Raw genomic sequence first — 27,858 nt, 5'->3', positions numbered from 1 at the left:
TTAAGTTGCATAACTGGGGTGGGGAGGCAGGCTCAGGATAAAAGGCCCCGCTCCAGGCTGCAGTGGGGTGGAAGGAGTCAGACCAGAACCATGGGGCTCAGTGTCCTCCTCCTCTTTGCTCTCTTCACCGGCCTCTTGCTTCTCCTGGTCAGGGGCCGCCCAAAGGGCCACAGACACCTCCCACCAGGTCCCCATCCTCTGCCTTTCTTGGGGAACGTTGCACAGATGGACAGAGGAGGCCTACTCAAATCCTTCCTGAGGGTGAGATGCAGATATACAGGGCCTGAGGGTGGGCTGGTCCCTGCCTCGGTATTTGGGGGTCACTCATCAGAAGGAGCGAGGCATCCTTCTGGGTTCTGGAGTGGGGTGGGAAAGGTTGGAGAGTGAGGGGCATAGAGCTGAAGCATGATGGATGGTGGTAAGATTGTCAGAGGATCCTTGCTCAATTGGAATTGCGTCGTTGGAGGGGGCAGGTGGGCATGGAGAGGCATCTGGGTGTGAGCCGTGGCTGTAGAATTTCACTCTTCCCTGCCACCTTCTGTTGCATCGTGGGGTGCCTGCTGGCTACTGGCTACCGAAATAGAGGAAAAGGGGCTGTGGCACCAATCAAATAGATTTTGCTTCTGACAACAAGAGAGCAAAGATCGTCCTCCCCCTCCCTGTCAGTGTCCAGTGCCAGAACAGTGGAGGAGGGAGGGAGAGCAGGAAAGGAGGCTGGGTGGGGAATGCTTACCAGCAATAAACGTAATACACTATAACCGTAGCTGACACTTGTGCGGTGTATGCCGCGCTCTGAAACACTGCTTTCCCTGTATCGTTTCATGTTTAATTATCTACTTATTTATTAATAACTAACAGCCATGAACCCATGACCCAATGGGACAATTAGAACTCTAACAGTAACTTCCAGCTCCTCCACCCACTTCCTCCCCACCAAGGTGACCACACTCCTGAATCTTGGGCTTGTTATCCCATTAATAGAATCTTGGGCTTGTTATATCTTTTAATAGAGTTTTTATTTCTGATCAATGGTCTATTTATTGATACCATTGTCTTTTAATAAGGAAAAGATTTCAAAGGACGAAGTACATATGCCAATATTGCTTTGAACTTAAAAATTATTTGCTTAGAAAGTATATATGTATAACTAAATGATGAATGATTATAATGTATGGGTATATGAGGGGTCTTTAAAAAGTTCATGGAAAGATTTGTATTATCTTTTAATTTCATTTACTTCTTGAAGTACACTTAGTCTATGTTTATCATAGACACTTAGTCTTTCATTGTTAGTTAGACACTGTCCTCTTTACCTGTGAGATGGAAGGTGACTAGGTCACAGACTCTCAAATTATGGAACATTTAGATTTCTCAGGAAAGTTACATGAAAGAGGTAAGGAATCTCATAATTAGATAAGATGTCGTTTGGGTAGGATCATCCCTGGGCAGCACTCAAAATCGTCTACACAGTGAGGAGTGACAAAATTTGGGAAAGTGGGTATAGATCCTGGCCAAAGGCATTCTGTCTTACATAATTCACTGACCCTCCTTTTTTTAAAAAATTTTAATTTAAAAAATTAATCAGTTAATTATTATTTTACATTCTCAGATCTTGTTGTGGAGTAACTGGGGTGGAGGGGGAGAGACGAAAGGAGACGGGGTTAGGGTGGAAGGACGAGGAAGGGGGGAGGAGCATGGTTGAGGCCCATGGCACCCCCTTCATCCCAGCAGAGGAGCCCAGGGGACTTCCAGTGGTACCTTGGTCACAGCTGGGCTGGACGTGGACATCAGGGAGATGTGGCTGAGGCCCTCGGTCCCCCCACCCCCACCTCAGCTTGGGAGCCTGGGGCCCTTCTGGCAGGGGCCTGCTGGTCATTGCTGGGCTGGATGTGGATGTTGGGGGGCGTGACTGAGGACCTCAGCCTTCTCCCCACTCCAGCTTGGGAGCCCGGGGGCTTCTTGTCCTTCTGGGTTTTATTGGTGTTCTTTGGTGATGCTGAAATAGAGCTCCCTACACCCTCATAACGTACGCTATCTGCTTCTGTAGAATTGCTTGCTTAACCTAAGTAACTCCATTTTGCCCCCTGCCTGACCTGCAGAGTACCTCCCATTCTGCATGAGAAACCATTGACTTTCTCATAGAAACAAAAAGCAACTGCATAGAAACAGGAGCCGTACACAGTGAACTATTACATGGGAACAGGATCCATACACAATGAAAACTTGTATGCTTGGTTGCTCGAATGGCTCCTTCTTGGCCTCTGTGACCTAGCTCCCTAGCTTGCTCTGTGCACCTGGACAAACCCGTGTGCCGACGGGATGTAGTTTTTATCTTTAAAAACCCTACAAGACCAAAACCCAATGCTGTTCTTCCTTGGTTGCACCTTGGGAGATGGATGTTGGCCAGCTGGAGTGAATAAACTGCACTTTTCTGCACGAGTGGCGTGTAAGTGCATTTCACAACATTTTGGAGGCCCCAGCGAGATTCTTTCTCTCGTGAGTATATCGCCCCTGCACTTATCTCCTGGGAGAAGATAGAGAAGCTGTTCCTCTTCTTCTCCCTGGAGGCAGACGGGACACTTTATTCACTCCCCAGGTTGGTGAGATCGCAGTAAGGGACTGTGCACCAATGGGTGGACTGAGTGGGAGGCTGGATGCAGCAGTAACTCCCCTAGTCCTTGGGCTCCCAAGACATCGCTGGGCCCAGTGGTAACTTGGATTTGGGACCTGCAAGTCAATAGGAATTATGTTTCTGTGTTTCTTGTTCATCTTTGTCATTGTGACTGTTGTGTCTGTGAATATCTTAGAGTAATTTTGGACATGGCCACTTGTCTGTCTTTTGTGTGTGCCAGTTGTGTGTTTTTGTGTGTCATTAACTGTGGTCTTATATAACAAATGGGATGAATTTCTCCAAACAGGTCTCTGGGACAACCCCGTTACATACAGGTTTGGATTGATATAATCTCTGACAAGCCGTCATGACTAAAAAGGTGCCTTAAAAATGTCCCAAGGTGAATAGAAATAGAACACCATCTGTGCTTTTAACTAAGCCTTCTCTTCCAGCTTCTCCGAAGAAGAGCGCCTCCCCCACCCGATCTCTCCCTCCGCAGCATACTCGGAGCGGCACTGCTATCAGTCTCTCCCTGCCGTTCCTCCAACCCCCACTCTCGCTCCCCCACCTGATCCCAGAACGTCTTTCTCAGAAAAACCTCAGGGCCTCATCTGAAGAACGCAAGTGGATCCGGAGGGAAGCCCTGAAAACTGTTATCGGTCACGATGGCTGACCCTCCGATGACCCCATCTGCCTTGAACACGTGTTCCCCTCTAACAGACATGGGTGGGACCCAAACACGGACCAAGGTAAGGGGGCTCTCGACCTGTATCGCCAGACTCTCCTTAGCAGACTCCGCACAGCAGCCCAGAATCCCATTAATCTGTCAAAAGTAAGTGAAACTATTCAGGGACAAAATGAACCCCACGCCACTTTCCTGGAACACCTTATGGAGGCTCACAGGACCTACACTCCTGTGGGCCCTGAGACCCCAGAAAACTGGCGGACGATAAATATTGCCTTTGTTACCCATTCAGCCCCAGACATGAGGAGAAAGCTTCAAAGACAGGAAGGATTTAAAGGAAAATTGTTATCTGAGCTGTTTGAAATTGCCCAGAGGGTCTTTAACAACAGAGATAGTCCAGAAAAGAAACAAACCAAAAAGCTAGATCTGAAAGATGCCTTCTTCAGCCTCCCCCTGGCCAAAGTAATCCAGCCTTTGAATAGACTGACCCTGGGGGAGGATTCTCTGGACAATTAATGAACTCACCTCCCCCAAGAATTTAAAAATCCCCCAACCTTATTTGATGAAGCTCTTCACCCTGTTTGTTGCCGAGATGTGAGGCATTGCCAAGGGGGTGCTCACCCAAGCCCTGGGACCATGGAAGAGGCCTGTCACCTACCTCTCCAAGAGGTTGAACAGTGTAGCCGGAGGATGGCCAACCTGTCTCCGATCCATAATGGCAACTGCTCTACTGGTAAAAGAGGCCAGCAAGACAGATGCTTAGTGGCCCCTCACTCTCTGTACAGACTCTCTTACAAAGTGCACCTGAACATTGGCTCACTGTTTTAGTCCGTTTTGTGTTGCTATAACAGAAATACCTGAGACTGGGTAATTTATAAAGGAAAGAGTTTTATTTGGCTTATGATTCTTGGACAGCTGCATCTGTCACGGGCCTAAGGCTGCTTCTACTCATGGTGGAAAGTGGCAGGCAGCTGGCGTGTACAAGCAGATCACCTGGCAAGAGGAAGCAAGAGAGAGGAAGCAAGAGAGAAGGTGCCAGGGTCTTTTCAAGCAACAAGCTCTCGTGGGAACTAGTAGAGCGAGAACTCACTCATTAATCCCCCCTCCCCCAGGGAGAGCATTAATCCATTCATGAGGGATCTGTCCCCATGACTCAGTTTCCAACACTGCCACATTGGAGATCAAATTGCCACATGAGTTTTGGAGGGGGCAACACATCCAAACTCCATCATTCTGCCCCTGAACCCCAAAACTCATGTCACTCTCACATACAAAATACAATCATTCTATCCCAACAGTCCCAAAAATCTTATCTTGCTCCAGCACCAACTTAAAAGTCCAAAGTCCAAAGTCTCCTCTGAGACCAAAAGCCAAAGTCCTTCCAGCTTTGAACCTGTAAAAGTCAAAACCAAATTTATTTACTTTCAAAATACAATGGTGGAACAGGCATTGGGTACACATTCCCATTCTAAAAGGGAGAAATAGGCCAGAAGAAAGGAAAAACAGGCCCCAACAAGTCTGAAACCCAGCAGGGCAGACATTATGTCTTAAAGCTCCAAAATAATGTTCTTTGACTCCAAGTCCTGCATCCTGGGCACAATTGGGCATCTGGGCCCCCAAAGCCTTGGGCACCCTTGCTCCCACAGCTCTGCCAGGCTTAGCCTTGCCTGCAGCTTTTCCAGGCCTGTGTTGCATATTACCAGTGGCCCTGCAGTTTTGGGGTCCTGGTGGCAGCCCTGCTGCTTTGGCTCTACTAGATGTTTCCGTGGTGGGGGCTTTCTGTGGGGGCTCTTTCCTGCTTGGCATTGCTCTAGTAGATGTCCTCTGCAGTGCCTCTGCCCCTGCAGCAGGTCTCTGCCTGGGCCCCCAGGCTTTTCCATACATCCTCTGGAATCTGGGTGGAGGCTGCCACACCTCCACTGCTCGCATGTCCTGCTGGCCTGCAGACTTAACACAATGTGGACACCACTGAGGTTTTGGGCCTCTACTCTCCAGGGCTGCTGCACAAACCACACTTGGGGCTGCTCCAGCTGGAGCAGCTGGGATGTAGGGAGCAGGATCCCAAGGGCAGCTGCACTCCAGGTCTGTCCTCCAGGATAACTCAGCCCTTCTAGGCCTCAGGGCCTGTGATGGGTGGGGCACCCTTCCAGACTTCTCAAATGCCTGCAGGGCTTTCCTCTCATTTTCTCCACTATTAGCATCTGGCTGCCTCACCCCCAAGATAATGTCTTTAGCAACCAGTTTATCTGCTTCACCCTTGCGTTGTTCTCTGGCTCTCTGCTTCTTACCACATGGCCAGGCTGCAAAGTTTCCAAATCTTTACGCTCTTCTTCCATTTTAAATTCTGGCTTTACATCATGCCTTTGCCTACATAACTCAGAGTAGGCTGTTAGAAGTAGCCATGCAGTGTTCTTAATGCTTTGCTGCTTGGAAGTTTCTTCAGCCAAATGCTCCGGTTCACAACTCTTAAGTCCCACCTTCCACAAAGTCCAGGGGCACAGACACAATGCGGCCAAGTTCCTTGCTATTGTGTAGCAAGGGTGATCTTCTGTCCAATTCCCAATAAGTTCCTCATTTCTATCTGAGACCTCATCATCCACATGGCCTTTACTGCCCACATTTCTATCAGCATTCTGCTCACCACCACATAAGTTTCTAAGACATTCCAAACTTTCCCTCATCTTTTTCTCTTCTTCTAAGTCCTCCAAACTCCTCCAACCTTTGCCCATTACCCAGCTCCAAAGATGCATCCACATTTTCAGGTATCTGTACAGCAACACCCCACTCCTGGTGCCAATTTTCTGTTTTAGTCCATTTTGTGTTGCTCCAACTGCATCAAGCAACCCACCTGGGAGCTACCAACCTTGCTGAACTGTTACACCATTCTTATTATATTTAAAATCTTGATAAATTAACCAAAAGCATAACCTATAAATGTGAAGTCTGCCCACAGGTTAATCCAAACAAATCTGCCCCTAAAATATCCGGAGCCAAGAGTCGTGGATCACTGCCAGGTGAACAATGGGAAATAGACTACACAGAGGTAAAACCTGGCCAATATGGATATAAATATCTCTTAGTCTTTGTGGACACTTTTTCTAGATGGGTAGAAGCCTTTCCTACCAAAACGAAAACCGCTCAAATAATACTAAAAAAATTGTTACAAAAAATTGTCCCCAGATTCAGCCTACCTGTGACCTTGGGGTCTGACAATGGCCCAGCTTTCACAGCCCAAACTTCCCAATGATTAGCTAAAACATTAAAAACAAATTAAAATTTGCATTGTATTTATAGGCCACAAAGTTCAGGACACGTAGAACAAATAAATCGGACTTTAAAAGAAACACTTAGCAAATTAAACTAGAGACTGGCGAGAACTGGGTGAGCCTCCTTCCCTTTGCCCTCCTAAGGGTTAAATGCACCCCCTGCATACAAGGAATTTTACCCTCTCTGTTGCCTTACCTCAGAGATGATAAACTTGCTGAAATCACTAACCATAACCTTCTTCAGTCTATGCCAGATTCACCCCTTGGTCAGAGAGGCCTACCCACCGACAGAAGCAATCAATCAATTCTCCAAAAAGGCCTCCTGGAATTTGAGAGGGGTTACATTGAATCTATCAATCAATTTGGGAAAAATTGACATCTTAACAATATTGTCTTCTAGTCCAGGAACATAAAATGTCTCTGCATTTATTTAGATTGTCTTTAATTTCTATTAGCAGTATTTTGTAGTTTTCAACAGACAAGTCTTGCATGCTTTTGTTAAATTTGTTCGCAAACATTTTATTCTCTTCAATGCTATTGTGAATGAAATTGTTAAGTTCATTTTCAGACTGTTTATTGCTAGTATATAGAAGTTCAATTGCTTTTTTCCAAACATGTTTAGCTTTTGGTATGGATTCCTCTGTATTTTCTAAACACAGGACTATACCATCTATGGATAAAGACAGTTTTACTTGTTCCTTTCCAATCTGGACCTCCTTCTTTGTCATAAACAGACTGGCTATCATACAATGTTACATAAAAATGGCAAAAATGGGCATGCTTGCCTTATTCCTCAGTTTGTAAAAAAAGCACCCAGTTTTTCACCATTAAGTATGATGTTAGCTGTGGGCTTTTTATAGATGCACTTTATTAGATTCAGAAAGGTGCTTTCTATTCCTAGTTTATTAAGAGTCTTTCCAATTAAATAACAATTTCAAAATGTAAAGTGCTTTGATAAAAAGATTTACACCAAATGGTTAATCTGACAATGCTGTAAAAAGTTAATTTTTTCCTCTTTGCTGTGGTCATTGTGCCCTACACAGAGGCTGGACCTATCTGAATGCACAGCAGTAGCTGCACCCATATATAATCCACGCAATCAGACTAACAAGGTGGATTATATATGGCTCTAGGGAAACCTGGTGTTTCTATACCAACCATTCAGGTGTTATTAGAGACAGCCTTGCATTAGTCAAAAAATACATTTAAAAAAAAACAGTCATTTAGTAATAACAAAAATTGGTTTAAAGATCTTTTTCCTGGTCACCTTGGTTAACAACCTTAATAACAGCCATCTCTGGTCCCCTAGTCCTCCTTTTCCTCCTAGTTACTGTTGGACTCTGCCTAATTTCCTGACTCACTAGCTACATTCAAAAATGAGTACAATCAGTCAAACTCCTTGTCTTGTGTACTAAGTACAACAAATTAAGTACCAATGAATCAATGATTTGATTCCTTCCTAAAGAGGGGTTGGGAATGAAATAGAACTCCCTACACCCTCATAACGTACGCTATCTGCTTCTGTAGAATTGCTTGCTTAACCTAAGTAACTCCATTTTGCCCCCTGCCTGACCTGCAGAGTACCCCCTGTTCTGCATGAGAAACCACTGACTTTCTCATAGAAGTAAAAAACAATTGCATAGAAACAGGAGCCATACACAGTGAATTATTACATGGGAACAGGAACCATACACAATGAAAACTTGTATGCGTGGTTGCTCGAATGGCTCCTTCTAGACCTCGGTGACCTAGCCCCCTAGCTTGCTTTGTGCACCTGGACAAACCCGTGTGCCAACGAAATATAGTTTTTATCTTTAAAAACCCTACAAGACCAAAGCCCAACGCTGTTCCTCCTTGGTTTCACCTTGGGAGACGGACACTGGCCAGCTAGAGTGAATAAACAGCCCTTTTCTGCACGAGTGGCGTGTAAGTGCATTTCTTGTGGGAGGAGCCTCACAACAATGCTAGACCTTTACTGGTTAATATCAAAATTTTGTCTCTGATCTGTGGGTTTCTGTTTTTCTTTCAGTTCCGTGTTGAATTATTAGCTACCACCACCTCCTAAACTCTTCATTGGAACTGATTTGTTGTCCTTTGCTTACTTCTAAAGTGGGGGAACTTCCTGTGGGGACCAGTACTTGAGCCCTGTGGTTGAGCTAAATTGCTGCTTTGCTGCTGATTTTCTGGGGAAGGCTTTCTGTGCAGCTCAGGTTTTAATTGTTAACCTTGTAAGCACTTTCAGGTCTTGTGAGGTCTGGTACACCTAGGTTGTCTGGAAACTCTGGTCTGGGCCTGAGTTTTTTCAGCAAACTGCACCCCCTGCCATTCTATATTACTGACCAGTCTCCACTGAGTGATCCTGCGCTAATTGGGGGGCAGATCAGCTGTCTGTGCTGTGCATCAATATTCTCCCGATGGGCCTGTCTCCCCCATTGCCTGAACTCTAAATACTTCCCATAGGACAGGCAATGTGCTGGCCCCTTACCAGAACTCATCAGCCTCTGAGCAGCTCCTTTTTTCAGTTGTCTGTGTACCCTTGCTCCTATGTGGGATCACGGGAACCCTGTTAGTGGTCTAGATGGTCTGGGTGGTTACCATGGCCCTCTTCTCCCCTGCAGCCTCCAAGCTACTTCATATGAAGGGCACAGCATGGCTTTTGCCAGCTCTCATTCTGTGTGCTCACCAGAGTGAGCCTTGAAGTTGACCCTCCTCTTTAAGAGAATTTTGCAAACCCTGCAGAGGTGAACAGGGCACCAACCATGTGCCCACTTGCAGAATTTGCAGATCACTCTAGGTCTTGGTATCTACTGCCCCTTTCTTCATGAGTGCTGGTGTGGTCATTGATAATCACAGTATTTTACAAACTCTAAAACAAGTGAAACGGACAAGAGAATTCATATGTGCATAAAATGAAGTTTTTTAAAGGATCCTCATGGCTATCTTGTTAGATTATAGAAAGGTGAGGCTTGTCAGAAATGGTATTGAATAAATTTTTGTACTGGGTGAGGAAAGATTATTCTGGCTGATTTCTAAAGTCCCTTTTCATTGTAAGATTCTATGATTCTAGGTGTTCTGTATATTTTATGGAACAGTCCAGAGTATCTATGAGTGTTTTACTTATTACTTATTTAAAAAAGAAATTTTGTTGTGTATATTTGAGATTTTCAACATGGTATTATTGGATATATATAGACAGTAAAATGGTTACTATAGCGAAGCAGATTAACATATCTACCCTCTCACAGTTACTTTTTTTGTGCAACAGAGCAGCTAAAATCTACTTATTTAACAAAAATCCTTAATACAATTTTATTAACTTAGTTCTCATGTTGAATATTAGATCCCTAGATTTGTCCATCCTACATATCTGCAATTTTGTGTTCTCTGACCTACATCTTTTCCATTTCCTCCCCTCCTACCCACCTGTGGTAAACAATGTTTCACTCTCTCTCTATGTATTTGAGCTCCTTTTAAAAAATACTCCACATGTAAGTGAGATCGTGTGATATTTTTCTTTCCGTGTCTGGCTTATTTCATTTAGCATATTGTCCTCTACGTCCATCCATGTCGTGGCAAATGGCAGGATCTCCTTTTTAAGGCTGAACAATGTCCCATTGTGTGTGTGTGCATCACATTTTCTGTATCCATTTGTCTTTCGGTGGACATTTAGATTGTTTTCATATCTTGGCTACTGTGAATAATGCTGCAATGAATATGGGAATACAGTTGTTTTTATTAGTTGGTATACCTCGGAAAGGTGTTAACTTTGGGTATGTACCTGGAAAGGGGATTGCTGGGTCATACAGTAGTTCTATTTTTAATTTTTTAAGGAACCTCCATTTTATGTTTTCCATAATAGCTATACTAATCTACATTCCTTCCAACAATGTACTAGGGTTCCCTTTTCTCCACACCTTTGCCAACATTTGTCACCTCTTGTCTTTTTGATCAGAGCCATCCTTATGGGTGTGGGGTGATTTCTCTTAGTGCTTTTAATTTGCATTTCCCTGATGATTAGTGATGTTGAGCACCTTTTCATTACCTGTTGGCCATTTTTATATCTTCTTTGGAGAAATGTCTCTTCAGGTCCTTTGCCCATTTTTTAATTGGGTTATTTGCTTTTCTGTTATTGAGTTATGTGATTTTTAAAATAAATTTTGGATGATTGGATAGAGAAAATGTGGTATATATACACAATGGAATACTCCTCAGCCATAAAAAAGAATGAAATTCTGCCATCTGCAACAGTGTGAATGAACCTGGAGAAATTTATGTTAAGTAAAATAAGCCAGGTACAGAAAGAAAAATACCATATGTTCGCTCTCATATGTGGAAGCTAAAAAAGTTGATTGGACAAGCAGCATAAAGAATAATTACTATTTGAAACAATATATGTGTTAGCAATATTGATTTGATCAACGTATCTCAACGTTGAACCCCCAAAATATGTATAATCAATTTTGATTCAATAAAAAAAAATTTTTTTTAATAAATAGATAAATAAATAAATAAATCTCCCTCTCAGAAGTAGAGAGTGGAATAGTGGTTACTAGAGACTGGTAAGGGGAGGCAAAGGAGGAGATAGGGAGAAGGTGGTCAATGGATACAAAATTGTAGCAAGATAGGAAGAATAAGACCTAGTGTTCCATAGCACTGTAGGGAGACTACAGACAACAACAAATTACTATATAACTCCAAACAGCGAGTAGAGAGAATTTTGAATGTTCCCAACATAAAGACATGATAAATGTTTGAGGTGATGGACATGCTAATTATCCTGATATGCTCATTGCATACTGTATAAGTGTACCCAAATGTCACATTGTACTCCATAAATCTATGCAATTAACATGGGCCAATTAAGAAAAAATAAATTAAAAGGAAAAACATTTCAGAGACAGAAGTAGATTAGAGGTTACTAGAAACTAGGAGGGAAGGAGTAATGGAAGTTATTGCTTAATGGATACAGAGTTTATGTTTAGAATGACAAAGAAGTTTTGGAAGATAAAGATGATAATCTCATAGCATTTGGAATGTAATTAACTGTATGTTTAAAAATGGTTATAATGGCAAATGTTTTGTTACGTATTTTTTTATCACTACAAAAGAAGGATCATGAATTATTTTGCCAATTTCATTGAATTGCTCATCTGTATTCTTTTATATCTTACTGCATTTCCTTAAGGTTACTATTTTGAATTCCTTTTCAGGTAATTCATAAATTTTCATTTCTTTGGGGTTACTGGAGAATCATTGTGTTCCTTTGGTGGTGTCATGTTTTCTTGCTTTTTCATGTTGCTTGTGTCCCTGCACTGATATGTGCACATCTAGTGGAACAGTCACTTCTTCTAATTCTATATAGTGGCTTTTGTAGGGAAAGACTTTTACTTGCAGAGGAGTCCTAAGGTGTTGTTTGAGTAGGGTGCATTGACTTTGGTTCTGGGTGAGCACAGTAGCGTAGTCTCCATGCAGTCTCTTCAGCTGTAATCAATGTCAGTGATGACTGTGGGTGCCTCAGTGGTCTAGGCTGCAGGAGTTTGTGGCAATGGTGGTGACAAAGTAGATTGTTAGGGTTCTTGTGGCAAGGGCTTTAGGGATCCTCCTATTTGTGTTTTCTCCACAATGGGGAGACTTAGCTGATGGGATCCCACTTGCTGTTGAGTCTAACATGGCCCATAGGAAGCCATGGAAGCCCTGTTTCAGGGCACAGGTGCTCAGAGCAGGTGTGGAGTTTGGGTCCTGGGCTCAGTGTCTCATTGAATTTTTGTGGCACCTGTGATGTGAGAGCAAGTTTTCTCTCTTAGGCATGGGATGCAGCTGTCCTACCAAGTTGCAGACTGTGACTATGAGGTACTCCCCAGTAGGTTGGGCCCAGGGTACACGGATGTGGCTGTGACTCTGATCTTGGGGGTAAGGGCACAGCACTGGCATGGCTCTCAGAGGGAAAGGTGTTCCAGAGGCTCAAGCTCTGGAAAGTAGAAAACAGCTGTAATTCAGGTGCCCAAGCCAACAGGGCACAGTCATAACTCAGGCAACAGGAGAGAAGGTACTACATAGTGGTGACTCTGAGCTCTGGAGTGGTGGGACAGTAGTGGCCCAGGCTCTGTGAGGACATGTATAGTGGCAGAAAGGATCAAAGAATGATGGGGCACAGCTGTGGCTTTGTCTCTGTGGGGCAGGGAGCCACAATGTTGGCTTCTCTCCCCAGGCAGACAGCACACCTCAGCAGTGCTGACTTCAGAGAACTGGTCCAGATCTGGGTGGCAGGGGGCACTGTAGCTCTTCAGCCCAGAGTGCATGGTAATACAGATCAGCTAAGGTTATGTTTCCCTGTGGGGCCAGGACTCAAATGGGCTTGAGCAGCAGTGTTGCATCTGCTCAAAAGTCCAATTCTCTGGGGCAGAGGTGCCAAGTTGGTTCAACACTGAAGGGACGTGGCTGCTCCACCAGCTCAGGCATGGCTTCTCTGCTGGGCCAGAGTGTCTGGTCTCTGAGTGGAGGGGCACCATGGTGGTGGCTGCTCTACAGGGCTAAAACTCCAATTACCTGGGGCTGAGGCACTAGGCTAGTTCACCTGCCAAAGAGATATGGTTGATCCACCAGATAGGGTATGGCTTCATCACTGGGCTGGACCACTGTTACACTTCTCACTGCATAATGGAGATGAAAAAAGATTACTCAAAGCAACATGAATGCAATGAGAAGCCCAAAGGGACTGCACCTCAGCAACTCCTCTGTTAGAAGGAGAGACTGGGTATAGCCCTGATTCAAAGTTATCTTCTGTTTTTATTGTAAAGACAAGGAAGTTTCACAAGAAAAATCGGTTGATTCAATCATTTCAAAAGGACACAAAGACATTGGTAATGTGACAAAAGTTATCTATGGCCAAGTATAGCTTAAACAATGGAAACTAGTAACATCATTTAAATTAACAACGTGACCTTTCGAAGTACAATTTGTGAAAAGCTAAGTTGATCTAACTGTGATCATTATCCAATCTAAAATATAACCTCTTCTTAAATGATTTAAGCAAGAGTTGCATTCTTATGATTAAATCTAAGTATAATTGTCTCTAAAGTTTCCATCAACAAACAGCTTGCCCACAGCAAACATTTTTTCATATTTTTCCCTACAGCAATTCTTTCAATATCATTTAACAACAATCAGTATGTTAAATAATCAAAGTATATAATCCCATCCCTAAACAGTGATTAGAACTGATTAGATGGGCTGTTTCCCCCTAGCTGTGGGCTATTGCCCCCTAACCAAGGACTTTTGTCCCATACATGCATTACCTAAAATCCCTATTCTAAAAATCGAACAAGAATCAAGATTTTTAACCCTCTACAGACCACTCATTCCTTAGGTGTCAAGGCACTGCATGAGCTTGGGTGCTGGGGTCATGGCTGTTTTGCTGGACCTAAACTCTGAGTGCCTGGGGTGGAGTAGAGCAGCAACTGGGATGGAGGAGACAGAGTGCCTCCTAGGTAGCTTGTTCCCAGGGAGGAGGGAGCTGCAGCAGCTTAGCTGGGAAATGGCCCACTGTGCAATGATGGCAGAGCCTCAGGAATGGAGACATGCAGTGGCTACTAGCTCCCTGAGCAGGACACATTCTAGCAGTGGATTTAGTTTCAAAATGGTACAGCATGGTAGCAGCTTGGGCCCGGGGGTTGGGAGGACAACGTGGGGACAATGTGGGAGTATTGCATCTGTGTCAACTCTGGGCAGCTTCCTAAAGTGAACTCAGAGTCTTTGAGGACTGAGGGATTCTCCAGTGGCAAAGACTGCAGGTGTCTGCAGTGGTAATGGGGGCTGCTGGGGGCTTCCTGCTGACCTTTTCTCAGAAGAGAGTTCCTCCTGAGTTTCTGTGCTTTACAAGATTTTCACCACTTTCTTGTACTTCAGTACTCTCTTGTCACTCTGGTCATAATGCAGCATTTGTTCATTGTTTTGGTCCTTTTCTGTAGGGGAGCCAGGCATTAGGCACCTCTAGTCAGACACCTTGCTCATGCTTTCTATCCACAAGTGTTTTAAACATGTGTGTTTCATATGTTGGAAAGGCCAAGTTAATATCCTGTCCTAATAACACAAGAATGTTGCATCATCCCGGTCTTTGCAGTGACAGTGTCCTGGAGAAAATAAGTAAAAGAGGTTGCCAGGGGTTAGACAGGAAATAGCCAGCGCCTGCTCTGAGGAGATGGTCTGGTTGCCCTCTCACCTGTAACAACTGCAATTAAGGATTATTCAGAACTTAGTTCCATGGTATATTAGGCACAGTGGCAGATTCAGGAAAATAACTGTGGTCTCTGCCTTCGAGGAGATGACAATTTGATTGGAGAGATAGAATAAATATACAAAAATTAATTAAATAACAATTAAGTTCTTGCCTGGGTGACACTGAACACAGGTGAAGAAATAGGAGTTTTAAGATCATCCGAGGGTCCAAAAAGTGTTTATTTAAGAGGAGACTTAAACTAAACCTTGAAGACTGGACCAGGTAAGGATGAGGGAGGAGGAGAAGACATTCCTGAGGGGTTCTGGGGAAGTAGCGAGGAAGGAGTAAACCAGGTGAGTGACAGCACATGACATGTTTGGGGGTAGGATGGCAAGAGACTGGCCTGGCTGAAGCCAAGTGGAGAAATAAGGAATAATGGGGTCTGCCTGGGCCGGCAAGATGGCGTTGCATGGCCTTGAAAGTCAGAGAGAAGGCTCTGAAAGCCTAGTGGGGGTGCTTGCCAGTGGTGGTCCAGAAACCAGCATGGACCTCTCAGGCGCCTTGTGTGTGATTCCTGTGGGCCATTTCTAATAGAGAGCACTGTCCGTGTGGGTCACCGGCGTGCAGACAGGCCTGGGGCTTGCTCACATGTGCTTCAGAATATTCTCTGGAGCTGCTGTTCATGGCCCGGGAAGCCTAGGGCTCTCTCCCAGGCACTGCAGTGTCCGGGATGTCATTGCGTGGGCTTTTGTCCAGATGTGGGTGTTAGCAAGGTCGTGGTCTTCAGCGTGGTGAGATTCAATTGGTTGGCGGTAGAAGAACAAAGACAAACTATAACCTCTCACAATTCTTAACATTTGGATTTAAAAATCAACTTTCTAGCTTTAATTACAACTGCATAATAATGTTTGAGCATTTCTAGTCAGATTCACAAGTTTATGTATTAAGATGCTGCCCTATTTTTGAATTGATTATTTCAGTGTAATTTAAAAAAATCGTGTTGACACAAAACATTTCTTGGAGCCTTATGCAGTCTTCTTTTGAGGAGGATGTTGAGAATTTTTTGCTTTGAAACTTGATTGATTTTTTAAATGTTTTTCTACTCTCTTTTGCATTTTCTCTCGGGTGACCTGTTATTCCCACTCTTGCATCAATTACTTCACGTCTGTTCAGAGAATCTGGATTTAGGCATCTTTGATCCCCATTCTTCATTGTAGCGAAGATTTCAGTTTTCTTACAGGAAGAACTCAGAGAAAATTATTTGAGATTTTCTAAGGATTGTGAGTCGATTGTCCCTCGGCTAGTGTTGAAGGAACAGTGTCCATTCCTCATTACTGGGGGTTTTATAGATGCAGACAATCAGCATTTCCCCTGGAAAGACCTCCCTGATCTCAGATGTGGTCAGATTCCCCACCATAAGTCCTCAGGAGCCACTTTCTTGTCTTCATTGAGCTGATGTTCATGGCAATGCTATGTTTATCTGTGATCTTGTGGTTAAGATCTCTCTCGCACTGCTAGACAAGGAAGGCCTGTGAGGGTGCCTGAGCACAGTGCTGAACATAGTGCCTGTACACAGTAGGGCTCAGTAAATATGTGTACATAAGCACGTGAAGGTGTCAGTGAATGAAAGCTCTGAGCCTGGCTTGGTAGGTGGGGCAGTCGAAGAGCTGCCCAGCTCCAGAGGCCACAGACCCAGTGATCTTCCCCCTTAACAGAGTTTTATCACATAGGCAGATACCCCAAGTGCATATCATTTCATTTAGTTGTTTTCTATATGTCACAAGGGTACCATGCTGTCGTGTAAACTCCTGGGCTTAGTTTCCTCACTCAGAGTTGTGTGGCTAGGGTTTATCTGTGTTGCCATGGGACTTAATCAGGTGTCATTTACCACTACCTAGTGGTCTAGGTGAGATGCTGCCCCCATGTTAGAGGTAAGGACGGCGAGGCTTGGCATGAGGATGGCACTTGTCCACAGGCACACAGCTGGTAAGAGGGGACGCTGGGATCCAACAGGAGATCTCTTTGTCTTCAAAGCCCTCCTAGACTAAAGTCATTTAATAATTTGGGAATCACTATATCCTCTGAGAATTTGATGAAAGCTTTGGGCCTCTCCTCTCCAAATATGGAATTTTGAAGGTTTACAGACCCCCTAAAGTTCTTCCATGGATCCTCTAGGTGTCCATGATCTTTCATTAGGATTACATCTTTCATTGGGGTTGGGGAGAGTGGATGGGTCAAGATGGGAAGGGCTGGGGAGGGTTACACCAGGCCTTCTCCATTCCCCAATAAGCTCCCAAATCCTTTTGGAGTCAGAGATGTGAGCTTGTGTCCCAGATCCAACTCCTAGTCTTTGAGTCTCAGTTTTCCCTTCTGTAAAATAAGATGTGACAACAAGAATGCGTGCCTCCTAAGGTTGTTGTGAAGATTAAATAGGATATTGCATAGAGCTGGTGTATAATAAGTGCTCATTAAATGACAGCTACCTTAATCTACTCATTCATTTGTTCACTAATTCAGTAATAATTTACTGGGTACCTTGTATGTGCCAGGGAATATTCTAGGTATTGATAATGTGGCATCTCAGGCCAGGCATACAAGGTCACTATGCTCATGGACATTTCATTGGGAGAGACAAACAAAAATAAACAAATAAAAAAATGTTAGGTAGACAAGAGCTATGATTAAAATGAAGCAGAGTGATATTTTAGAAAGTGATGGGAACTACTTTGAATTGAGTCAGGGAAAGACTCCGTCCTGCTTTATTTCTGAGCAGAGACCCTGAAAGATGTAGGTAGACAGCACCAGAGAGAGGCAGGTTTGCTAGATCCTTGAGCAGGAATAAACTCAGGGAACAACATGGAGGCTGGATCAGATTGAGCCAAGGGGCAAATGGGAGGAAAAGTCAGAAAGTAATGGGACCACATCACGCAGGGCCCTATGGACCACAGTGGAGACTTCGGATCTTATTCTCAGCATAGTGGGAGCATTGGAAGGCTTGGAGAGGGTTAGGGATAATAAGTAGCTCATATTTTAATAGGATTATTCTGTCTTGGGGCCAGTGAAATGATTGTAGGGGGTATAAGAATGGAAGCAGTGAGGGAGGCTTTGTAGAGACCAGTGAGAGGCATTTTAAAATAAGAGCAACCATTTTTATAATTTTTGTGTCAAGTTTTTATTGAAGTTGACTATCACTCCGAAAAGTACACAGCTCAGTGATTATTCACAAACGGGACACACTCATATGATTGACATGCAGATCGAGTAACAACATGGCTGATTTCCTAAAACCCCCTCTCGTCCTCTTCCAGTCACTACCCCCCCATCTTAACACCATAGGCTGGTTTATCTGTTTGAACTTCATATAAATAGAATTATGATGTATAGATTCTTTTGCGTCTAGCTGCTTTTGCTCAGCATTATGACTGTGAGTTTCATCTATATTTGGGGGGGTGTAGCTGTATTTTGTTCTTTTCATTGCTGTATAGTATTCCATTTTCATTGCTGTATAGTATTCCATTTTCATTGCTGTATAGTATTCCATTGTATGAATCCCTCACTGTTTATTTATCCTATATCCATGTTGATAAGCATTTTATTAATAAGGCTTCTATGAATATCCTTGTTAATTTTGTTTGGTGAATACACATACACCTTTTCATTGGCTTGTATCTGGGAGGGAAGTTGCTGGGTTACTGACAACACCTGTGTTCAGCTTCAGTAAACACTGCCCCGCGGCTTCTCAAGTGGCTGCACTGAGAGTATGATTTTGTCAGATTTCGTGATCACTGCCCAAGGGCCATCACTTTCTCTTCTTGTCTCCCAAGTGGGTGGTTCAGGGCAGTTCTCTTGGGAAATCGTTAGGAGGCAAAAAGATTGAAATTGGGCTACAACAAGGATGATTCTTTGGTTGAGACGTGAGGGAGATCTGGGCAGACTCAAGGGTATGGGCAGGGGTGATATTGGAAATATTTAACCATTTGTACTGCTTAGGGCATCAACCACCAGGGCAGGCCTTGGCTGGGCCATGGGTTAATCCTTTAGTTTCTGGGTCCTGGGAAGGGGGAAGGGCATCCTGCAAGAAGGGTCTTAGGGAAGGTGGCTACTTAACAATCTGGTATGTAAGTATTTTAATAGTTTAACAACTGAGATGTATATTGACTAATAGCAACCCTGGGTGTGGGTGTGCTTGGCAGCTCCGAAAGCAATATGGGGATGTCTTCACGGTGTACCTGGGACGGAGGCCCGTGGTCATTCTGTGTGGGATGGAAGCCATACGGGAGGCCCTGGTCGACCAAGCGGAGGCCTTCTCTGGCCGGGGGATAGTCGCCATGGTCGATCCAATCTTCCAGGGATATGGTGAGAGCCTCAAAGGCACTGGGAAGGGGTGGGTGAAAGATGGGAGTCAGGGAGGATGAGATTGGAAGGGAAGAGGAAGGGTGGAGAGGGACAGAGCTCCTCCTAACTTCCTCTGCAACCCATGCCTCCCCTGAACCCCCAGGTGTGATCTTTGCCAACGGGGATCGCTGGAAGACCCTTCGACGATTCTCTCTGGTCACCATGAGAGACTTTGGGATGGGAAAGCGGAGCGTGGAGGAGCGGATTCAGGAGGAGGCTCAGTGTCTGGTGAAGGAGCTGAAGAAATCTCAAGGTGAGTCCCAAGTAGGAAAGAAAGACAGTGAAACAGAGAGAGATGCACAGCAGAAAGACAGAGAAGTATATGTGGGCAGGGAGAGACAGAGACAGAGAGACGGAAAAGAGGGAGAGTGGAGGCAGTAGAGACAAGCAGAGGTGGGTAGGAGAGAAACACAGAGCCAGGGAAGGGGAGAGATGCGAGGCGCACAGTGTCCAAGAATGACTGAAAGTCATACACTTAGTGATTTGCATCCTATCTACTTGTGTTCAGGGAAACCAATTCATGTATTAATTGTATCTATCAAAGGCAAAAACAAAACGTATAAAAGAAAGCAAAGAGAGCAAAGGAAAAGCTACAGCTGTGTAACCTTGGTCAGATTACTTAAGCTCTCCGTCTGTCCGTCTATCAAATGGGGATAAAAGAATTGCATCTTCCTCACAATATTGTGGTGAGAATTAAATAAAATAATATGTGAAGTGCTTATAATACGGCCTGGCACATAATATGTGCTAGTGAGTACTCGCTGTTATTGTCATTACTGAGCGATGGTGGCAGTCACACAGACACAAGATGGAAGGCAAATGTTCCCAAGTTCCTGAGTTGTGTCCCGTGACCTGCTGCCTCCTCCTCCTAGGAGCCCTCCTGGACCCCACCTTCCTCTTGCAGTGCATCACTGCCAACATCATCTGCTCTATTGTCTTTGGAGAACGCTTTGACTACAAAGATGAAGTGTTCCTGCGGCTGTTGGACATGTTCTACCAGACTTTCTCGCTCGTCAGCTCTTTCTTCGGCCAGGTTGGGGAGAGGGAAGACGGGCAGGAGATGAACATTCAGGATGGGAGAAAAGGATGACCTGCTCTGGGGCCCATAAATGCAGCTTAGGGCTGGACAAAGGGCAGAGACAACACACAGAGGCGGGGATACTGAGACCTGGAGGGAGGGCGAGACTGAGAGAAAGAAAGGGGGTGATGGGGATGCAAAAACAGAGAGTCAGAGACAGACTAAGAAAATGAGGGCTTGGGAGAAAGAAAAGAGAAGACAAGAGAAAACAAGACAAAGAAGGCAGAGATAAAGAGATCCTGAGAGACAGGTGATAAAGGGGGGGGGGAGAGAGAGAGAGAGAGAGAGAGAGAGAGTCTGCAAAAGAGAGACTGCACGAACCAGACTCTCAGGCTCTCTGCTCTTCCCCCCCTGATGCTTCTGTATCTTTGTCTTTCTGTCTTTCTAAGTCCCTCACCTGAAGAAATTCAAGGATACATGACAATGAGGGGACACATTTCATCATTTTTTCCCATTTCTTCTCCCTCTTTCAGCTTTAAAAAAAAAAAGTTTCCCCAGATTATAAAGTAATATGCTGCTCTTTTAAAACAAAATAATGAAGTGTCTTTTTTTTTAAAACCTAGAAATATGCCTATTTCATATTTAGTTTAAAATAAACGGCAGAATAGCATAGCTATAGTTCTTAACCAAGGGCGTATGTCAGATTCATATGTGGGATTGTCACAAATATGGATTCCCAGGATCTCTTATTAGAGGATCTGATCCTGAAAGTCTGAGATGGGACCTGAGGTGAGCACCTGTGAGGAGTCCAACAGGCAGTTCCAGTGTTCTCCTCCCACTGAGAGCTGTGGAGAAAGAAAAGTCTGGAAGGAGACCTCCGCAAGCAGTTAACAGTGGTTATCTCTGGAAGGAAGGATGAAGAAGGAATTTTACATCTCATTAGATACATTTTTGCATTTTTTGGAATTAGTTTAAACAAGCTAGGTATCTCATTTATCATCAGACAAAGCAGTTGAAATATGCCCCCAAATAAATAAATAGTCCTAAGCAGTTGAGAGGCTCGTCTTTTGTAAGCATCATTTTATCAATGCCGGACACGGCAAGGCAGATGAGGAGAGGTGGGAAGAGGCCGAGAGAAGCGTGGTGAAGAACAGGTGAACAGGCTGAGGGCGACAACCAGAGGCACAGAGAGACAGTAAGAAAGTGAGACACACAGAGATAAAGAGAAGTGGAAGGGAGAAATACAGGGAGATGGGGCAGAGACCCAAGAAAAGAGACAATGAGGGAGTAAGATGCACATAAATAGGAGAATAACAGATCACAGGAGACAGTTAGCGGGAGAGGGGCTCAGATGGACGCACAGAGAGACAAGAGACGGAGAGACAGAGATGGAAAGTCACAGATTCCCCTCGGAGTGTTGGTGCCCAGAAGGGCTGCTCCTCTCAGGGAGTGACCTGCCAGCTCAGGCCCAGGCATATCTCACTGCCCCGTCTTTCTTGCAGGTGTTTGAACTCTTTTCGGACTTCTTGAAGTACTTTCCCGGCACACACAGGCAAGTCTACAAAAACCTGCAGGAAATCAATGCCTTTATTGGCCGCAGTGTGGAGAAGCACCTTAAGACCCTGGACCCCAGCGCCCCCCGGGACTACATCGACACCTACCTGCTCCGCATGGACAAAGTGGGTTCTGGGAATGGGGAAGGGAAGGGGAGGGGGAGACGGGGAGGGGAGGGGGAGATGGGGAGGGGAGGGAGGGCTGGGGAGGGGAGGGAGGGCTGGGGAGGGGAGGGAGGGCTGGGGAGGGGAGAAAAAGGGACGGAAAGATGGGGAGGAAAGAAGAGGAGGGAAGGAAGAACAGAGGGGGGAGGGGAGAGTAGGAAGCAGGAGGAGAGGAGATGTGGGAGGGAAAGGAAGATGAAGTGAAAGGAAGGAGAAAGTGGGAGGAGAAAATGAGATGAAGAGAGAGAGAAGAGAGAGAAGGGGGCTGGCTGAGGAAGAAACACATGGCAATGGACAAAAATTCAGCCACAGGAGAAAAGACCCACAGAGGCAGAAAGAGAGCGGGAGACAAGAAGAGAAAACACACCAAAGAGATGGAGAAAGAGATAGAAGCAGAGCCAGACAGAGTAAAGTGAGGCTGAGAGAGGTACAGATAGAGACACGTGGTTGGACATGCAGAGTATAGAGAAGCAAGACAGGCCAGATAGCGTGGAAACAGAGGGCAGGCTCTCAGGGAGACAGGCACGTGCGCGCAGCGAGGCTGCCATTCCCCTGACCCTCCCCTGCCTTCCCCTCCTCCGACCCAGGAGAACTCCAACCCGAACACCGAGTTCCACCATCAGAACCTCATCACCACGGCGCTCTCGCTCTTCTTTGCTGGCACCGAGACCACCAGCACCACTCTCCGCTATGGCTTCCTGCTCATGCTGAAATACCCCCATGTCACAGGTGGGCCAGGGGACCCCTTTTGAGCTGCAGAAGTGGAGATAGGGGTCCTATGTGGATGAGAGAGGCAACTCTGGCCTCTTATTCCAGCAGCACTTTGGACCATTTCCCAACCAAGCCAGTTCTGTTGGTGGATGGATGAATGAAGAATTTGTCATCTGTTCTCCCACTGTTTTCCCCCATCACTTTATTGACTTTTTCACGCAGTCATCCATTCAACTGTCCATCCTTTTATTCATTCATTCATTTGTATGTATACTCACTGGTTTTTCATCTATGATTCATCCAAAGACATATACTTTCACTTATTTATTTGGATTAATAGATTCACGAGTTAATCATTTGAAACAGTAACATGCTGAACAAATTATTTGTCCTTAATTCATTGGCATATTCGTTCATGCATACATGGACCCTTCTATTAACTAGCTTTTATTCCTTAATCCTTCCATCAATCCGTCTTTCAATTCATCTTTCATTCATTCATCCATTTAATAATTCACTCATTTAGTGAATTATTATCCCTGGTTTATTTATCATTCAATCTGCCCATCTATTTATTCCTTTATTTAGTCATTCCTTCACCAATTTATTCATCCACTTATTCCTCCATAAATCTAGCCATCCTTCCATTCATGTGATTGCTGATTAGTCAGGTTTATTGATTTATTTGTCTAGGACCATTTATTAATTAATGGATCCATCTCTTGTTTGATAAGTTAATACACATCCATTCTTTGGTTCATTCATTCATTCATTCATCTTTCCATTCATGAATTGATCTATACATTGATGGGCTGATTGATGTATTTATTTATTTATTCGGTTGTTCATGGATTAAGCTATTGATTTATTCCACTGTTATATTCTTGAGGACCTAGCATAGTATCTCACCTATAATACACAAACAATAAATGTTAGTTCATTTCCTACTTATCTTAGAGTGGGAGTTTTGACAGGTTCATAGTCTGAAGTTCTTAATCTGAAATTCCATGCAAAATTGTGGGGTGTGTGCGTGTGTGTGTAGCTGTGCGTGTAGGAGGGAGAGAATCTATAACATTAGATTTCAAAGGTTGAGAGTTCTTATTGCTTCCTCCCTCCTTCCTTCACCCCAAGCTGATTGCTCTGAGGGCCGTTAATGATCTAATCCTTTATTATATGCTTTTCCTGGATCATTGGCTCATAGAAAGCACTATGCTTGCTGAAATGCCTCTTTAAAATGGGGTTAACTGGTCCTTTTTTTCTGTGCAGAGAGAGTCCAGAAGGAGATTGAACAGGTGATTGGCTCACATCGCCCTCCTGCCCTTGACGACCGTGCCAAAATGCCATACACCGATGCAGTCATCCATGAGATTCAGAGATTTGCGGACCTCCTCCCCATTGGTGTGCCCCACATGGTCACCAAAGACACTCATTTCCGAGGGTACATCATCCCTAAGGTAAGTCCAGCTGGGCTCCCACATCTCTCCGGTGTGGACATCCTGTGTTCTCTTAGCCCCCAAACTCAACCTCTTGTTGGTTTTATCACTAGGGTCCCCTAGTTTTTGTGTGTGTGTGTTTTCTGGTGTGTGTGTGGGGCCAGGGAATGACAATATCTTTTGCTCTTGTGACCCCCCTCTTAGAACACTGAAGTATTTCCCATCTTGAGCTCTGTTCTCCATGACCCACATTACTTTGAAGAGCCAGACACCTTCAACCCTGACCACTTTCTGGATGCCAACGGGGCATTAAAGAAGACTGAAGCTTTTATCCCCTTCAGTATAGGTAAGCTGGACCCATGATCCCCTTCCCTGACACCAGAATGAAGGTCCCATCCCCTCCTTGAGACAGAAAATAATAGGTACTTGCTTATTCAGCACCTAGTATATTCCAGTTACTTTACCAGCATTATCCCGTTCCATCTTCACTACAATCCCACAAGGGGGCTTGAGATGTGAGATTATGTCCTAAAGTCAAGCAGAACCTTGTGCAAGTATTTTAACCTATCTAAATCTCAGTGAAGTAATTTTCGTTAAAAAAGAAAAAATCTATTGAGCACTACTCTGAGTCCAGCGCTCTATTGGGAGCTGAAGATAATGCATCAAATGAGTCACAAAGAGACAAAGTTCCTGCCCCAGGAAACTTACAGCCCAGCAGAGGAGGTGGGCATTCATCATACAATCACAAAATAATGACTTACTTAAATGAATTAATGCCTGCAATGTGCTTAGAACTATCTGGCACAAAGTAAATGCTCACAGGAGAAATTATTATTATAATTAATCACAGTCATGAGAAGTGTTCTAAACGGGGCTTTGGGAGCACAAAATAGGAAATGCTGACACATTTTGGTGGGTTGGTGAGGAAAAGCTTACCCAAGGAATGGGCTTCTAAGCTGGGGCCTCATGGGCAAATATCAATCGGACACTGGAAGAGTGTTCCAGGCAGAGGAAACAGCAAGGGCAAAGCCTGAAGGTGGCAAGAGCATGGCACATTAGAGAAACTATAAGAAGCCCAGTGATCCCGGGATGTAGATTCTAGGAGGGGGTAAGGGTGAAGTGTTCAGCTGGGCAGGGAAGGCTTGGGGAGGAGTTTGCATTTATCCTCCAGCACTGGGGAATTGGGGAAGAGCTTGACATGCTCTGACTTGTACCTATTTCCATTTTCCACTCTTTGGCTTGTTAAAAGAAACACTTTAAGCAAATTATATTTGGCAGAATTTATTTGAGCAAAGAAACAATTCATGAATTAGGCAGCACTCTGAACCGATAAAGATTCAGAAAGCTCCACTCAACAACATGGGCAGCCAGTATTTATTTATTTATTTATTTTTGGCAGGTGGCCAGTATGGTGACCTGTACCCTTGACCTTGGTGTTATAACACCGTGCTATAACCAACTGAGCTAACTGGGCAACCAGTATTTATAGGTAGAAAAAAGAAGTGATATATGGAAACAGCCTAATTGGTTACAACTCAGTGTTTGCATTATTTGGATATGTCTGAGCAGTTTGCAGCCTGTGATTGGCTGAAGCTCGGCTGCTATGATAAGCCAAGACTCTGCTACTTGTTACAAGAACATACTCTCAAGTTAGGTCACAGTTCGTTTACATATTGAGTTAGGTTGCAGTTTGCTACATACAGAGGCAGATTTAGGCCAAATTTAATTTGGCCAAATTTAATATGGAAATCATATTAAACCATGGGAACCAACCTAAATGTCCATCAACGGACGACTGGATAAGGAAAATGCGGTATACATACACAATGGAATACCACTCAGCCATAACAATGAATGAAATTCTGCCATTTGCAGCAACATGGATGAGTCTGGAGAAAATTATGTTAAGTGAAATAAGCCAGGCAAGGAAAGAGAAATACTGCATGTTCTCACTTATAACTGGGAGTTAAGAAAGAAAGAAAAGATCTGAACAATTCCTTGAACTTTCATAATACTAGAGATGGGGGTGGGGCGTTGGGGAGGGATAGGCTGGGTAAAGGGCATAAAGAAAAATCATGATTTGTAGTAATAACATGTTTATAATAAATAATATTTTTTAAAAGAGATGGAAAAAAGAGAGTGACAGAAGTAGAGAGGAAGAAACAGAAGGAACGAGAAAGACAAAATATCTTTAGAGGGAAATGAAAAATGAGAGAGAGAGAGAGAAACAGATCCAAATAGACAGAGAGAGAGAGTTAAACAAGATGGAGGACAGAATAAATAAGAAGAAAAGAAAAGAGAACCCGAGAACAGTGCCCGATAGGTATAGACGGAGAAAAAGACAGAGGCAGACTGCCATGGGCAGAAAGACAGACAAACCGAGCCAGAAGGATGTTGGAGCCAAAGAGATACCAAACGGAGTCCCAATGGACAGCTCCACATAGGGAGGGGGTGTGTTGGGAGGGAGATAACAGGCATCAGGCTGTTCTGAAAAAAATGTGGGTCACAGAACCAGTTGCAGGAAAAGAACCAGCCTGGAGACCTGACCTGAGAATTTCTAAGCTCATATGTCCTAAATTCTGGCTGTGCCAAAAACACGTGGCCGCTTCCCCAGATACCTCTACACAGGCACAATTGCCCAGCAACTTGAAAGGCATAGGGAATGTCTCGAAACCCACACTTGACATGGCCTTTCCTAGGCTGACAGTTTATAGATTAAGAAATACCATAAGTAAAGAGAGAGGCTGTGTTTCTGCCTGGCTTCCTATATTCTCCTTTCTCCATAAGCCTGTAGTTGATAACCTGTTGGGGGTTCCTTACACTTCTGAGACTCCGATGGAAGCTATAGACTCCCTCCTCATGTGCATTAGTCCCATTCACAATTTTATGTACAATTTGGGTTCTTTGTTTCGTTTTGTTTGGTTTTTAGAATTCTTGAAGCCTGTGGATCTCAGGCTGAGATCAACAATCCAGAGATAGCACACACAGTGCCAGAAACATCTCCCCCGACAGGAACAAACACAAAATGATAATTACACGAATAGAATTCTTCATATGAATCAGGAGCTGTTCTAAGAATTTTTTACAAATATTAACTTCTTTCATCTCACAGTAGTCTTATGAGATAAGCACTATTCTCCCCATATGAGAGATGAACACTAAAAATCAGTCCTACATATGCAGAGGTACACATGTGCACACACACACACACACATCTAACCAGGACTGGGTTCTTATACCCTGTGGGGCCACTGAACCCGTTGGAAATAGAAGCTACAAACTCTCTCCTAGAAAAATAAACATGGCACATCCACCCAAAGATTTTCACCCAAGTTTCAGAGGGTTTGGAAATTCCCCCAAACTGAATTGTAGGTTAAAGTTCAATCCCATGCAAATCTATTGCAATGGACACAGGTTTCTGGGCTTAGGTGTCCCCCCCATGCCCACACTGATGATCTTCTGTGCCCACAGGGAAGCGCATTTGTCTTGGCGAAGGCATTGCCCGCAACGAGTTGTTCCTCTTCTTCACCACCATCCTCCAAAACTTCTCTGTGGCCAGCCCTGTTGCTCCTGAGGACATTGACCTCACACCCCAGAAGAGTGGGATGGGCAGAGTACCCCCAACATACCAAATCAGCTTCGTGCCCCGCTGAAGGGGCTGAGGGAAGAGGGTTAAAGGATTCCAGGGTCATTAAGAGTTCCCACCTCTGTAAAGGATGGCCCCTGACTCCCTCCACATCTTCCTGCCAGTGACAGACCTGCTGCAAGCCAGTATCCTCCCACCATGGCATCAGTTGACTGAGGTC

General features: G+C 44.4%; 1 protein-coding gene across 1 annotated transcript; it reads left to right on the top strand.

Moving 5' to 3' along the window:
- The first annotated feature begins 90 nt into the window (after positions 1–90).
- On the top strand, positions 91–27,705 carry LOC134386905 (cytochrome P450 2B4-like). The gene is made up of 9 exons (XM_063109046.1): positions 91–261; positions 18,971–19,133; positions 19,276–19,425; positions 20,045–20,205; positions 21,693–21,869; positions 22,496–22,637; positions 23,886–24,073; positions 24,257–24,398; positions 27,524–27,705. The coding sequence occupies exons 1-9, from the start codon at positions 91–93 to the stop codon at positions 27,703–27,705; spliced, it is 1,476 nt and encodes a 491-aa protein (XP_062965116.1).
- The last annotated feature ends 153 nt before the right edge of the window (positions 27,706–27,858 follow it).

The sequence above is a fragment of the Cynocephalus volans genome, chromosome 10, assembly GCF_027409185.1.
Source record: "Cynocephalus volans isolate mCynVol1 chromosome 10, mCynVol1.pri, whole genome shotgun sequence".
Classification (NCBI taxonomy): domain Eukaryota; kingdom Metazoa; phylum Chordata; class Mammalia; order Dermoptera; family Cynocephalidae; genus Cynocephalus; species Cynocephalus volans.
Note: the sequence above shows the minus strand (reverse complement) of the source record. Positions and strands in the feature narration are given on the sequence as shown.

Bases quoted from the DNA above. Each gene is read 5' to 3' on its own strand.
- LOC134386905 (XM_063109046.1), top strand. From the start codon at position 91: ATGGGGCTCAGTGTCCTCCTCCTCTTTGCTCTCTTCACCGGCCTCTTG. The intron at 19,134-19,275 runs GTGAGAGCCTCA...CTGAACCCCCAG, and splicing joins TCCAATCTTCCAGGGATATG to GTGTGATCTTTGCCAACGGG. The intron at 24,399-27,523 runs GTAAGCTGGACC...CTGTGCCCACAG, and splicing joins TTTTATCCCCTTCAGTATAG to GGAAGCGCATTTGTCTTGGC.